Raw genomic sequence first — 13,644 nt, forward strand, 5'->3', positions numbered from 1 at the left:
AAAAGTATACTTTGAGCAACAAAGAATGTTGTAATGGTAGGGAGTGGGGAGCATATTCCTGGATAATATGGCATGAGATTAGATGGACTTTTGATGAATAAACTGCTGGGATAGGAATAATTCAAACTAAATTCTCAAGATGATTGAGAATTAGGCCAGTCCCTTCATCCCTCAAACCCTTGCTTTGGGAGAAAGAAGGTTTAAATCTTTATCATTATACCTTGTAAAAGTGAAACATGCTTACAATGATTTATACAAGTTGTACCTTGTATCGTGAAGCGGCATAGCTAAGGCAGACGTAGTCATCCAGCCTGATGCTTTCCCATCTTAGAGATGAGTAAATTAAAAAATCAGTATCAAAACACTGTTGCTATCTAAATAACATTTTCAAACAAGTGATTTTAAAGTCCTTACAGAAAGAGTTCATGTCATTGGGTAGCTTTCACCAACATAACTAACGAAGGGAAATCTTATGAAACTCTGTGTCCTAAAGGAGTATAAGAAATAGCTGTTGAATGCCAAAGTCCCACAAAATCCTGTCCAACCTATGCAAACCTCAGACTAATCGAAATAAACTAAAAAACTAAAGATAATATAACAATGCCTATCATCTGTTGAGCTATTCTATGTGCCAGGGTTTATATAAGTTGTGCGAATTCTCAATAATCCTGTTATGTAGATTTGACTATCTTTGTTTCATAGCTGAGGCAACTGAAGCTTGAAAGGTGTAAATAACCTGATCAAAACCACTCATCCAGAAGGTGGCAAAGCCACTATTTTCCCTTAGAGTCTTCCCAACTCTAAATCCCATGTTTGTTTCGATCACGCCAAACTGTAACACACTTTACAGTATTTCTGGACACTATGTTCAATGACATTTCCATAGGGAAATGCATCTCACGCCTGAATTGAGGGTGTCAGGAACAACTTTCCCATAGGAAGCTCCATCAGCTGGAGGACCAGAGTCACTGAGGCCAGAAATCATTTATATACGAAGGACTCACTGAAGAAGGCAACTCCTACACCTACATGTCCACCTAAGGTGATGTCTCACCAGACCATTCATCTTCCATGTGCTCCGATTTAGGACACTTGGAACAAAAAGAAACCTAAGGGTCAAGGGTTCAACGTTTAGAAACAAGAGAGAGAAAGAGAAAGAGAGATCATCCACAAATCATAATTTCTGAGTTTTCAAGTCTAACTAAATAAGTCTTTATTGCTACCATAAGATACATAGATATAGTTATAGATGCATAAGCATAGGTATATGAACATGAATATGCATTTGTGTATGTATAAGTATGACTCTGACCTACATACCCCCATGTGTGCCCTTCTCTACTGCCCCCATTGGGGTCCTCTTCAAGTTCCTCTGCAAATCTACTCTCCATGTAGGTGAAGTCAATGAAAATCCACCCCTCCAAAGATAAAGTTGTGCCTTAGCTTTAAAGATAAGCCTTTGTTTAAAAAGGTAGAGTAGATAAAACCATTTCGAGCCTAGCATCATTTCCACTGTTTCTTTAAATACTTTTTGTCCAGACATTCAAGAATGTGATAGCAAATGTGTGTTTCCCAGCCTTCCACGGCAGAGGGGCCCTGTCTGTGATCAATGCTACAATAGATACAGAGGAAATATCCATGGGATGAGTGGCATGGTCACCTCACCCACTCTGCTCCAGCCACCCTGGTTGCTTTGCTTTGCCTTCATCATAGGACGCCCTCTCCCACTAGAGGCATTGATGTCACCTCCTCAACCTTCAGCACATTCTCTAAACGTCCCCAGGACCAGCATCCCCTGGTCCCTCAGGTCTTGGTCACCTGTCCATCTCTCGGGAATCCTACCCAATGAGAGATCCCATTAAATATCCCATTAAAAATTTTAAACCTTCCCCACTCCACATACTAAACATTCCCCAACTCCCTTATCCTTCTCCGTTTTTCCATAGTGCTTACTAGCTCCTCACACACTGCACAATTTACTTACTGTTTATTATGTTTCAAGCGCCTATTCTGTGTCCTGGCATGCAATAGTTTCCCAATAAATATTCATGCAATTAATGAACAAATAAAATAGCTCAGACTTCCCTGGTGGCGCAGTGGTTAAGAATCCACCTGCCAATGCAGGGGACACGGGTTCGATCCCTGGTCCAGGAAAATCCCACATGCCATGGAGCAACTGAGCCCGTGCACCACAACTACTGAGCCCGCATGCCACAACTACTGAAGCCCGCATGCCTAGAGCCCGTGCTCCACAACAAGAAAAGCCATCACAATGAGAAGCCCGCACACCACAACGAAGAGTAGCCCCCGCTCGCCGCAACTAGAGAAAGCCCGTGCACAGCAACAAAGACACAACACAGCCAAAAATAAAAAGATTAATTAATTAGTGATTAATTTTTTTAATGTTAAAAAAAATCTCACATAAATGCAATCTTCAGTGAAATGCAAGAAAACTGCTATTGCTAAAAAGAAAAATGCACAAGACCTTCACTATAATTCCTACATCTGCACAATGCTTTCTATTCTAATATTGACCTTTAATAAGGGTGAGAAACTCTTCATGCTTGACTCGGTTCCTCTGCATGTCAATCTTTAGGGTAAGCAGCAGGGTGAAGAGAAATTTGTGCCCCTCGTACAAACCCCGAGCCGTGTACTTATAAACCTCATAGGTCATGTGCTCAATGATATTAGCGATCCTCTTGCTTGTAACTGGGCTCTTGACAGACCTGGAGAAGAGAACATTTAAATCAGCCTTGCCCCATCCTTTTCAATTGTCCCTAAAAACAACGCCTTTAATGGAAAATAAGTAACTCTGGAGGACCAATTCTTATTTTTTACACATCAAGAGTAAGCCTCCTAAATCTAAAATAACAAGCACTCTCTCCACATGAAATAACAGAATCCCCCATGTTGTCTGAATCAATTTTACCTGCGGAGTATTATCACTCACAACAATGTCTGGGGAATTTTCTTGTTTAACAGAAACTTGGGGAAACCAAAGGAATCGATCAGTGGATGAATAGTTGGTAGAGCTTTCTCTAAGCATAAAATGACAAATGAGAATGATTTGTTAACACACTGGTAATTACACTCAACTTAGATTTAAAGAAAAAGAAGCAGCTTAGTTGCAAAGGGAAAATAAGTTATCAATGTAATGTCACCGTTCTAACCCACAGATACAGAATTCAGCTTGGCTTCCTGAGTACAGACGTACCTGGCCAAGGAAAGGTCAAACAAGCCAAGAAACTGGCGGAGCGAAGTCTGATACATCTCACTAACCAGGCACATTTCCGTGATGAGGAAGTAGAGGATGCTGCCCCGAGTAGCAACTAAAAGACAAAGAGCAACGATGCACTTGCTACAAGTGCAGAAAATAAATGACCCATGCACAGATCAGTCTAAATGCTAAATGAAACAAGTTTTATTTGTACGTCTTAGTAATGACTATCTACCAACAATGGGAGTCTAGAGCAATGTCATCATATATATTTAATTCTTCTTTGTAAGCTTTGAACAAGTAGTCTGCTATTTGGGTTCATTAAATGATACTTTCTGTTTTAGAATCTCTAGATCCCTTACAAATAAATTTTATTACACTCTTTCATAGGTAGAAAAGACAAACAGTGGGACACCATGGATTGTATTGTAACATCCGGCAAACTGGGTAGGCATTGTTAAGGACCTCATTCTTAAGCTCCGTGAGGAAGCCCTGACTAAACTTGGCCTCAAGGTGGTAAGCCAAGGCATCGCAAAGATGACACTCCTGACTCTCCACCAGTAGATATTGTTTCAATTATTTTTCCAAAAGGCATGATAAATTACTAAAGGAAATTGAATTCTTTTAGCAGGTTCCCTTTATAACCCATGAACAACACTGATTTGCTGATCTGTGGATAAGGTTGAAGAGTTCCCATGAGACCAGAGAACTACCTGGACTCATGGGAACTCTACAGGACTACAAACAAAATACAGGCTTATTGTTACCAAATGATAAACAACTAGTGAACAGCCCACAAATGCAGCACAAATTCCTCAGACTTCACTAGTTTGTAGTCGGAGGTCTTTAATAATTCTCCTCTTTACTTTCTGGTTTAAAAATAAGTTCACAGGAACCTTAAAGAATTTGCCAATAACATGAATTATAAGCACCTAGAAAATTTACACCATTATGAAATTTCTTCGTCTCAATTTTACTGAATATTTAAAGAAATGCCACACAACACAAATGGCCACCCCACGTTTCATAGTTGTTTTCATAACATCCTTACTTCAATTTCTCTAATTCTCATTTCTCGCTTCATTTTCCTGTGACATTTGTCTTTTATTACCAAACTCACCAGGTCTATATTCCTCCCGGGCTGAGTTAATTTGAATTTCTGTTTCAGCTGAAATTTCCAGCTTCTGGGTCACCTCCTCGGCTGTCTTTTTTGTGTTACTCAACACAAGGATGATACTCTCATCTTCCACCAGGGACCCCTGGGTACTGGTCAGACGGTAAAGCAAATTATCTTCTAGCTCCTTCATTCTCCTCTTGTTTGCAGTTACATCTTCCATGAGATGAGTTCTTTCTTTCTCCAGTTCCTGTTAATTTGCATAAATATATTTTTTTCTTAATGAACACCTATGGTTTGGCCATTCCTTAAAAAGTTTACCTATGGGGCTGCTCTCGAGTTCCTGTACTGTAGTTATCATATTTGACTGCAGGAAATACGGACATCAAAATTAGAGGAGGAGAATTAATGGAGGAAAGAAGAATTGGTGGCAAACAATGTAAAATGTGCTAAAAATATTACCAGTATTAACTATTTACCATCTATTTATTTCCTAAAGTCAATTCATTTTTAAGGGACTTCTGTGATCATATTTACTCCTGTTTTGAAACTGAAATTTATTTGAAGACAATATATGCGTCTCAGATTAAATACATTTACCTCTGTTTGGTTTCTTGTTTAAAAGAGCTCTATTGTTGTTTGAATGTGATTATTCTCAACTTGTGTGTTGAAATAGTATCCAACTCTGTGACAAGCAAGTGTCCAAAAGTTAGGCAAGCAAACTGCGCTGCTACTGCAGGTACATTTAAATTGAAAAATCATCTTGACCTGAAAAGAATAGATGCTGTCCTCTCCAAGAGAAGGGACATTCTGAATCCTTCCTAAAAGGCTTTTACGGGTAGCTGGGGAGAGAATGGCTTTGGAAGATTATTACCCTTATTGGCTATTCCTTCCTTTTGGTGGTTTGGAGAGGGAGAGACAGTGAAAGAGAAGGAAAGAAAAGATGGGGTTGGTGAGGGTGAGGGAAGGAGGAAATAGCCATGACACTCAACAAGCCAAGGGCAGCAGGAAACCCAGAGGCTGGGAGATGCTGCCAGCACCAAGTCAAATTGTACATGAAAGTCAAATTGTTTCATGAGAGACTCTAACTTGAAGTTAATAAAAGATTCAAAAGAGGAAAAGACAATGAGGAAATAGAATTTAAAATTGGAAGAGAAAGATACGCATTAGCAAGTTTGCTTGAAAAGCTTTCTAAATATAGTGTCCATTGACAAGGTATCTATGCTTACCTGCATTACTAAAGTTACGCACATTTCAGTGTAAATACAATATGGGGAAACGAGGGTTAAATGCAGGTGACTTGAACAGGAGAGCACTGTCAGCACTTCCAGGTGTGCGGGTACCTGGTCATGTGATACCAAGCTCACACTGCTAGAGCAGCTTCAGAAAGGTAAATCCTCAGTTAGGTATTCTGGATATGGCTCAGCAGGTTTTGTAGATTCTACCCCCTACTGAGAAAACTACAAATCTAAAGTTATATGCAGTGATGAATCACACGAAATCATATAAAACATAATAGGACTATTCGTTAATTATGTGATTATTTACTTTCTTTCTAATAACATATAAATTACTTAATAGTTATGCTGCAAGGATTTTTTGGTTCATTGATACATTCTCCATCTCTTAGTACAATGTCCGATACGTAGTAGGCTCTCAGTATTGCCCGGTGAATGATTAAATGCTATACCCCTTTTCAAACTGATAAACTGAAACACATTAGTGTACCAGAAAATCTAGTCATGTCGTAGTGCCAGAAATACAGACATGAAAATTCTCCCTTTGTAACAAAAACCATGAAGTTAAAAATAAAGGTCATGGTAGCAAAACTGCACGAAGGCAAAAAGCAAAGAGCACTGGCCTCTGCTGTATGTTCTAGCTAGTTAATCACCATTGGTTGAACAGTTATGGTGGGTGGGACCCTACCAGGCTCCCAACTCATGCTCTGAGCACAGTGAGTCAGGTCCTGGAACATTCTAGAAAAAAGAAAAATTCCCTCTTTAAGCAAAACAAAAGCTCAAACTTGCATCAATTCTTAATTCTTTGAGATACAGCAATGCAATTAAGACCTGCTCTTACTGTCTTTGCTTCCATGTGTTATTTGGTTACATTTGAAAGCTTCCTTACTGGTCATTTAATTTATTTTTTTTTTAACATCTTTAGTGGAGTATAATTGCTTTACATTGCTGTGTTAGTTGCTGCTGCATAACAAAGTGAATCAGCTATACATATACATATACATATATCCCCATATCCCCTCCCTCTTGCGTCTCCCTCCCACCCTCCCTATCCCACCCCTCTAGGTGGACGCAAAGCACCAAGCTGACCTCCCTGTGCTATGCAGCTGCTTCCCACTAGCTACCTATTTTACATTTGGTAGTGTATATATGTCCATGCCACTCTCTCACTTCGTCCCAGCTTACCCTTCCCCCTCCCGGTGTCATCAAGTCCATTCTCTACGTCTGCATCTTTATTCCTGTCCTGCCCCTAGGTTCTTCAGAACCATTTTTTCTTCTTTTAGATTCCATATATATGCGTTAGCATCCAGTATTTTTCTCTACCTGACTTACTTCACTCTGTATGACAGACTCTAGGTCCATCCATCTCACTACAAATAACTCAATTTCGTTTCTTTTTATGGCTGAGTAATATTCCATTGTATATATGTGCCACATCTTCTTTATCCATTCATCTGTTGATGGACACTTAGGTTGCTTCCATGACCTGGCTATTGTAAACAGTGCTGCAATGAACATTGGGGTGCATGTGTCTTTTTGAATTATGGTTTTCTCAGGGTATATGCCCAGTAGTGGGATTGTTGGGTCATATGGTAGTTCTATTTTTAGTTTTTTAAGGAACCTCCATATTGTTCTCCATAGTGGCTGTATCAATTTACATTCCCACCAACAGTGCAAGAGGGTTCCCTTTTCTCCATACCCTCTCCAGCATTTATTGTTTGTAGATTTTTTGATAATGGCCATTCTGACTGGTGTGAGGTGATACCTCATTGTAGTTGCGATTTGCATTTCTCTAATGATTAGTGATGTTGAGCATCCTTTCATGTGTTTGTTGGCAATATCCTTACTGGTCATTTTAATTCATTTATTTACTAGATAATAATCTTGTATTTGAGATAATGTAGAAATTAGTATAAACAAGTGACATTCAATGGTTACTATAAAATTCCTTTCCATGGGCAGTTATAATAAATGCACTCACAATATGGTTACACTAGGAAACAAAGTGATAATAAAATTAAATGGAAACAATTCAAGTATTTTTATTGCCATATTCTCAAATTTTACACACTCTTGCCATATTCTTAAATTTTACACACTCTCATTATCGTTTCTGAGTTCTTAAAGGTGAGCCTGATAAAAGTCCGCACATGAAGACAGGTAAGGGAAGGAAAGTAAAACAGTGAGAAGAGTGAGCATTTTGACATCAGGAAGACACGTTTAAATTCTAACACCCAGGACTTATTAACTGCATGACCTTGGCCATGTTATGCAAGTCTATAAGCCTCAGTTTCTTCATCTGCAAAATGGACATAAAAACAGCTCAGAGAGTGATTGTAAGGATATCATTAGCAAAGAAGCTCAAACCAGTGACTGGATCATGACAGATGCTCAGAAGACGTCTCTTCTCTCTATCCCCTCCCTTCACTCGTTTCCAGCATGGATTTTTCAGATGCATTGTAATGTTTATTTGGAAATGAGTAGTTTGAAAAGTAAAATTATAAGTTGGTACAAAATAAATCACACTTTAGAATTTCACCTATCATTGTAAAAGCATAATAAAGGAGCTGAAAGGGATTTTTTTTAAGGAGAACTTTCTAATCTTGCACTTACAATGTGAAGGATGCATGCTTTCATGTCTGCTGGAGATGAGACCATGGGCTATCAAATCCGAAATCTGCACCAAGTATTACTGAGCCTTCCTGCATAAGCCTTCCTCCATTTTTTTCCAATTACACAGCAATTGCCCTAATGTAGGCTTTAATTACTGCTCGGGGGACTACACTAACCATAACTGGTCTCCTCACTGATCTTTTGCTCTGCCATCAGCCCCTTTTCTGCTCCCAGTCATAGACCTTTCCTTTACTATTTGGAAAGGTCCAAAATTTTCAACATAGTTTGCAAAACCTATTACAACCTACATTTCCATTCTCATCTCCACTTGAGAACTACAGGATTGAGACTAAAATTATGCCTCCACAGTGCTTATGAAAACCATTATTAAGAAAATGAACATACTTACTAGTAATACATACAATAAAGTACAAATTATTCCTTTCCTGATTTTAAAGATAGTAAGTAAAAGCTTGAACATTATTGAGTTGATTATGGTCAATTTAATGTCATTGTTAACAACATTAATTAAATAAAATTGTCACTTAAAGAAATGCTTATATTCCCAAAGGATTAAAATAAGGCTAAGGAGTACATTTCCCCCATAGTTTGAAACTGATGAAATAATATACTCTAAAGTAAATACTACAACCTAAAGTAATATTTGGAATTCCAAAAGCAAACTGTTCATTAAATAGCACACCAGTGGCCAAACAGTAGAATAGAACAATAGTTATGGGGCAAAGAAAGATACCTCTGAAAGAAAATAGAACAATTGCTATTTGCTTTTCATTTGAGTTTTAAAAATGGAAAACCTATGGGATAAAGTTTTAGGCATATTTTCATTTGTATGACAGATTTAAACATATTTCTGTTGAACTACAACTTTAGTTCCATAATACAGTTCTTTTACAAATTAATACAAAGGGGCAAAATTAATCAAAATAATTTTGTCTATTAGCATTTTTCCCACCAAAGGGATTATCTCTTAGCGCACACACACACACACACACACACACATTTGTGCTATGTATTCTATACATTAAGACCACAATGTAAAAATTTTATATAAACTGTGATAATGTGAAAAGTATCCCTGAATTGAATAAGAAAGTACATCAGTGATTCAGTACAACTTCATGAAATGTACTATTGATCAATTACATGATCAAACGTTAAGTGGCTCAACAAGGATGCAAATGAAAACTCAAGTTCTTTCTGTTCATAAACTTCAACTATAACCAAAGTTTTGGAATCAATAAAAGGAAATAGATGACAGCCTTCCACAGTTCTCATTTTTAACATATCACCCAGGCTTTATTCCCAAAGATTCTTTCTCTCTGTAACTTGCACTGGTAATTAAAATGAAAGATTAAACAACTGAACTCAGAAACAGATTTATTTTTTCTCCACCACCAATAACAATGGTGATAACAATGTCTATTTAGTGTCTTTATTAAGTTATTTCCCATGTCAGTTCCACCAAGTTTAGGTCCTTCCAGCTCCAAAAGAAATAAATCATACACCTGTTTGCTCATCCGAAATTCTGAACAAGGATGACACTTGAGGCTTTGTATTGTGCGGCTAGTAGAAGCTGTTAATTGATATTAATATTTTTCTCCTAATAGTACATAGTTTTCTTTGAGATTCTTTCTTATTCTCTAGGATCAAGGTGAGGGTGACCCGAAGAGACCAGGTTTCTTTAAAGGAAAGTTTCTGGAGGGCTACTGGTTTGCTGCCTATTTAAAATGGTCTTGATACATCACCTTCTGATGACAACAGCAGGCCGTCTAAATATACTCACAGGTACATCAGGTGAACAATTGAATATGACCTTGATGTGAACTTGAACAGCCCATGCATTTAAAAAGACTGCCTTGAAGCACACAGAAAAGTATAAAGTCAGTTAAAAATCTGCCTTCCTTTTGCTTTCATAGGCTCTGAGGTTTCCCTTTGTCTCTTAAACAAACAAACCTGCTCAGGCTGTACAGCTGAGCATTCATGAGACCAGATCCTGCATGATAATAAGGTTCCTCACTGCCTGTATTCCCAGAACACTGGACAGCTGGTGAATTTATGGACTCAAAGAACTAAGAGTAGCCTTTCCCTTGTATCCTAAGTTACTGTTCCAAGCTGCCTTTCACAAGAAGAATCAACAGACCAGTGAAGGCATAACTCATCCTGACTGAAGATGTTCACCATTTGTTTCAATGCTCCCTACATTTAGGGAATTTCTTAGATGCTTTCCAACATCAACTTCCTATCTGTGGGATCTTCCTAGCTTTCAAGAGCCCCCCCCTTGGCCCAAAAACATTTCATATTGATATTTTTACCATCACCCAAGATGTGATCATAGTAAGAGAGACTTCCAGGTCGCTGAAGTCAAAGAAACAATTTGGACTTAACGTTTTAGATCTGTATCCATAGGCATAGACATAGGCTCTTTTCAACTGAGTCACTAGATGATGAAAAAAAAAATACCCTGAAAGCACCAGAGACCAACTCAGACCCACTTGCCACCACCCAGGCTGAAAAGATTCAGCAAAGTGAGCAAATTCAGGAGCACGGTGGGCAGAAAAGATGCTGCAAAAGGAAAAGCTGCTGGCAGAAAGGAGGCTACTTAAAATCCATCACAAATAAGTCTAGCAGCTCACTTTGCTTTAGAGAAAAAAAAATACAGATTACGTGTTGTATTCTAACGTGGTTCAGGGTAAAATGACTATTAGAACAGAATGAGTGTCACGTCACTCTGACCACACTTTTGTGAGAATCATTTCCTTTGAGACTGGGACAAATTCTGATAATGAGATGATGGTAAGAGAAGAATGTCTGAAGGCACCCAACTTTCCCAGGAAGTAAGAAAAAGCCTGGCCTGGGATCCATTACTGGCTTTTCAAGGCTGTTCAAAATCTTCCAGTGAGCTTCAAGTGCCCCATACTTCATCTTAAAACTCTGCTGCAACAATTACAGCTCAGTCCTGGAGTTGTTGCTGTGTTTTGTGGCAACCAAAAATCTGGGAAGCCAAATTATTTTTTTCCAAGGAGACTGTATTCATCTCAGTTGAATCGTAGGAAAGCCGAGGACAAGGATATTATTCAAAGTGCTATCAAAGCCCCTTATCTACCTGAAGCCAGCACTACAGGTGAAAGCAGAGCCTACGGTACGGACAATGAATACTGCCCGAGGACTCTCAGGGATGCCCCGGCTCCACAGATATGCTGTTGATCAAGAACCCCTGCCCTTCCTGAAATAAGGGTGTGGCAGCGCTAAACTTCTTCAACCACCTCTACTGAGATTCCAAAAATAAACAAGTAGATATCTGGAAGGATGTTATTTCTTCAACAGCCAGTCTGTGGTAGGAACGCTAGCATCGGTTCCTGCCATACTGAGGTCACCAACCATGTGAATTTATGAAGTTGGATTAAAGGCTTTGAATGCAATTTCCAACCGTATAACTCTATGATTTATGTACAACAAATTAAAACGTAAACAGAGAAGATTCATAAAAAAGGAAGAGGGGAAGAGAGAGAGAGAAAGAGAGAAACATAAGGAAGGGCTCAGAAGGCCAAGCATGGTACGACATACAGAAAAGGTAAAAAGAATGGGAGGGACAGATTTCAAAGGTTTTGCCAATAGATTTAACCTAAATAACTCTTTAGGTCAGTGTAGAAGGGAGGTATAAAGTAAACCAAACTCCACATTGCCATCGAACTCAGGAAAAAAATCAATAGCAACTTTCAGAGTTCACGCAGTTTCACCAAAGCAGTCCTATTAAAATCCTCCAGATTTCTTTCCTTAAGGCTCAGATGTTCCCCGGAGAAAATGGTGACTCAGAACACAGAAGTTATAAATTATTGGCCATCTTTCATTGAGAGAAAACAGATATGGAGTTATGCTTAGAGCATAATGAATCCGGTAGCCCTCAGAAGGTGCACAGTGAAACCTAGTGTCACCAACTTCTATCTTCTCACAACATACACAGAGCTCTCTTGGATAACAAATAAGAATTGGCAATGTCATGTTATCTGAGTAAAACGTTTTAATTTTATATTCCAAAAGCATAATAATGAATCGAATGAAAGAAAATCTAGATGTGTACTAGAAAGCTAAAAATCAACAGGTGACTAGAATTAATAATAGAACAAACTTCAGAAAAATAAAGTAATATAAATCCAGAACAATGATGCTGATACTGAGACTGATAGTCTCATAGTTACACCAGTCCCCTATATAAAATCAGTTGATGATCTATACGATTTATGCGATGCAGATGCAACATACTGGGTAGATAATTGGTTAGTAGTTATTTAAGACACTTGGAAATTAATAATGGAAGAAACATAGGAATTAAAGGAGGAGACTCAATCCTATTACAACTTTCATCATATCATTTTTGTCAATGAAAAAATCGCAACATAATGCAGAAAGCAGTAGGGCCATACTTCACTCACCTGCTTCTCTGTGAGAATGACTCTCCCCAGTAACTGATCTTCTAGACCTTTCATGGTGACAGTGAAGTCAATGATGGAGGTCCGCGCACTTATTTCAGGGGTGTAGGCTGGATTGGGCAGCTTGGTGGTAATGTAGAGTCTGAAGCCATCCATCACATCTACCTCTTTGTCACCGACCTTCACCTTTTTTATAAAAAAGAAAGTTAAAAGTCATAAAACAGAGATACACCTTACTGTGTGCTTTTTGTATAGGATCCAGTATTGCTTTTAACAGCTGTGTACCTAGAGATCATCTGTATACCAAAAAAGAAATGGTCATTAGGCATTCACAGGGCTTTAAGCCACTAGGATGAAAGGAAAGAAGGATGGAAATAAGAGAGGAAGGAAGGGAGGGAGGGAGGTAGGGAGGGAGGGAAGGAAGGGGGGAAGGAAGGAAGTTAATTCAATATACACCATACAATATATAGAGAATTTATCACCAAAATTGTTGTGATCATACTGCAGAAGTGAGATGGGTTCCCCATCCAAAATTTGGTTCAGAAGTCAAGACTGATGATGTCACTCATGTAACAAAAAGATATGAAAATGTTTATTATTCACATGAGACTTTCTGGAAATATTAGGGTAGGCTCCCAAACAGGTCCAAAAAAAACCTCACTTGAGAAAGTAGGGAGGGGAAGCTGTTTTAGAGTTTTATGGTGGTTACCCAATGGGGCTGGGATGAAGTTTCCCAGACATGGTCATGAGCAGACAGCTGCATGATTTGAACTTCCCACCAGTGCCAAAGGAGAGTGGACCCGCGTTTTCTTATCAGCTTGCCCACATTGGGGCTGGAAGGGGAGAGGGTCATGACAGGGCTTGAAAACTGTCCAAAGTCAAACATCACAATGGAGTCAGACTTTATTATACAAGTGAAGTAGATATTCCTATAAAGACGGCTCTTGATCCCAACTCAGGAAGCGTAGAAGAGAAAAGCAAATGCCTCAAATTTGAATTGCTGCCTATTGAGAA

General features: G+C 38.7%; 1 protein-coding gene across 4 annotated transcripts in view; it reads right to left on the minus strand.

The window, feature by feature from the left end:
* The window catches only part of DNAH5 (dynein axonemal heavy chain 5), a 273,570-nt gene that overhangs the window by 30,862 nt on the left and 229,064 nt on the right, over nucleotides 1-13,644 (minus strand). For all 4 annotated transcript variants that reach the window (XM_067730386.1, XM_067730387.1, XM_067730385.1 and 1 more), the window contains 4 exons: nucleotides 12,634-12,816; nucleotides 4,338-4,581; nucleotides 3,215-3,329; nucleotides 2,536-2,726 (listed from right to left, as the gene is read on the minus strand). In XM_067730386.1, the coding sequence (XP_067586487.1) occupies nucleotides 2,536-2,726; nucleotides 3,215-3,329; nucleotides 4,338-4,581; nucleotides 12,634-12,816 (733 nt within the window). The remainder of the gene's footprint in view (nucleotides 1-2,535; nucleotides 2,727-3,214; nucleotides 3,330-4,337; nucleotides 4,582-12,633; nucleotides 12,817-13,644) is intronic.

This window comes from Pseudorca crassidens, chromosome 3 (assembly GCF_039906515.1).
Source record: "Pseudorca crassidens isolate mPseCra1 chromosome 3, mPseCra1.hap1, whole genome shotgun sequence".
NCBI classification, from domain to species: domain Eukaryota; kingdom Metazoa; phylum Chordata; class Mammalia; order Artiodactyla; family Delphinidae; genus Pseudorca; species Pseudorca crassidens.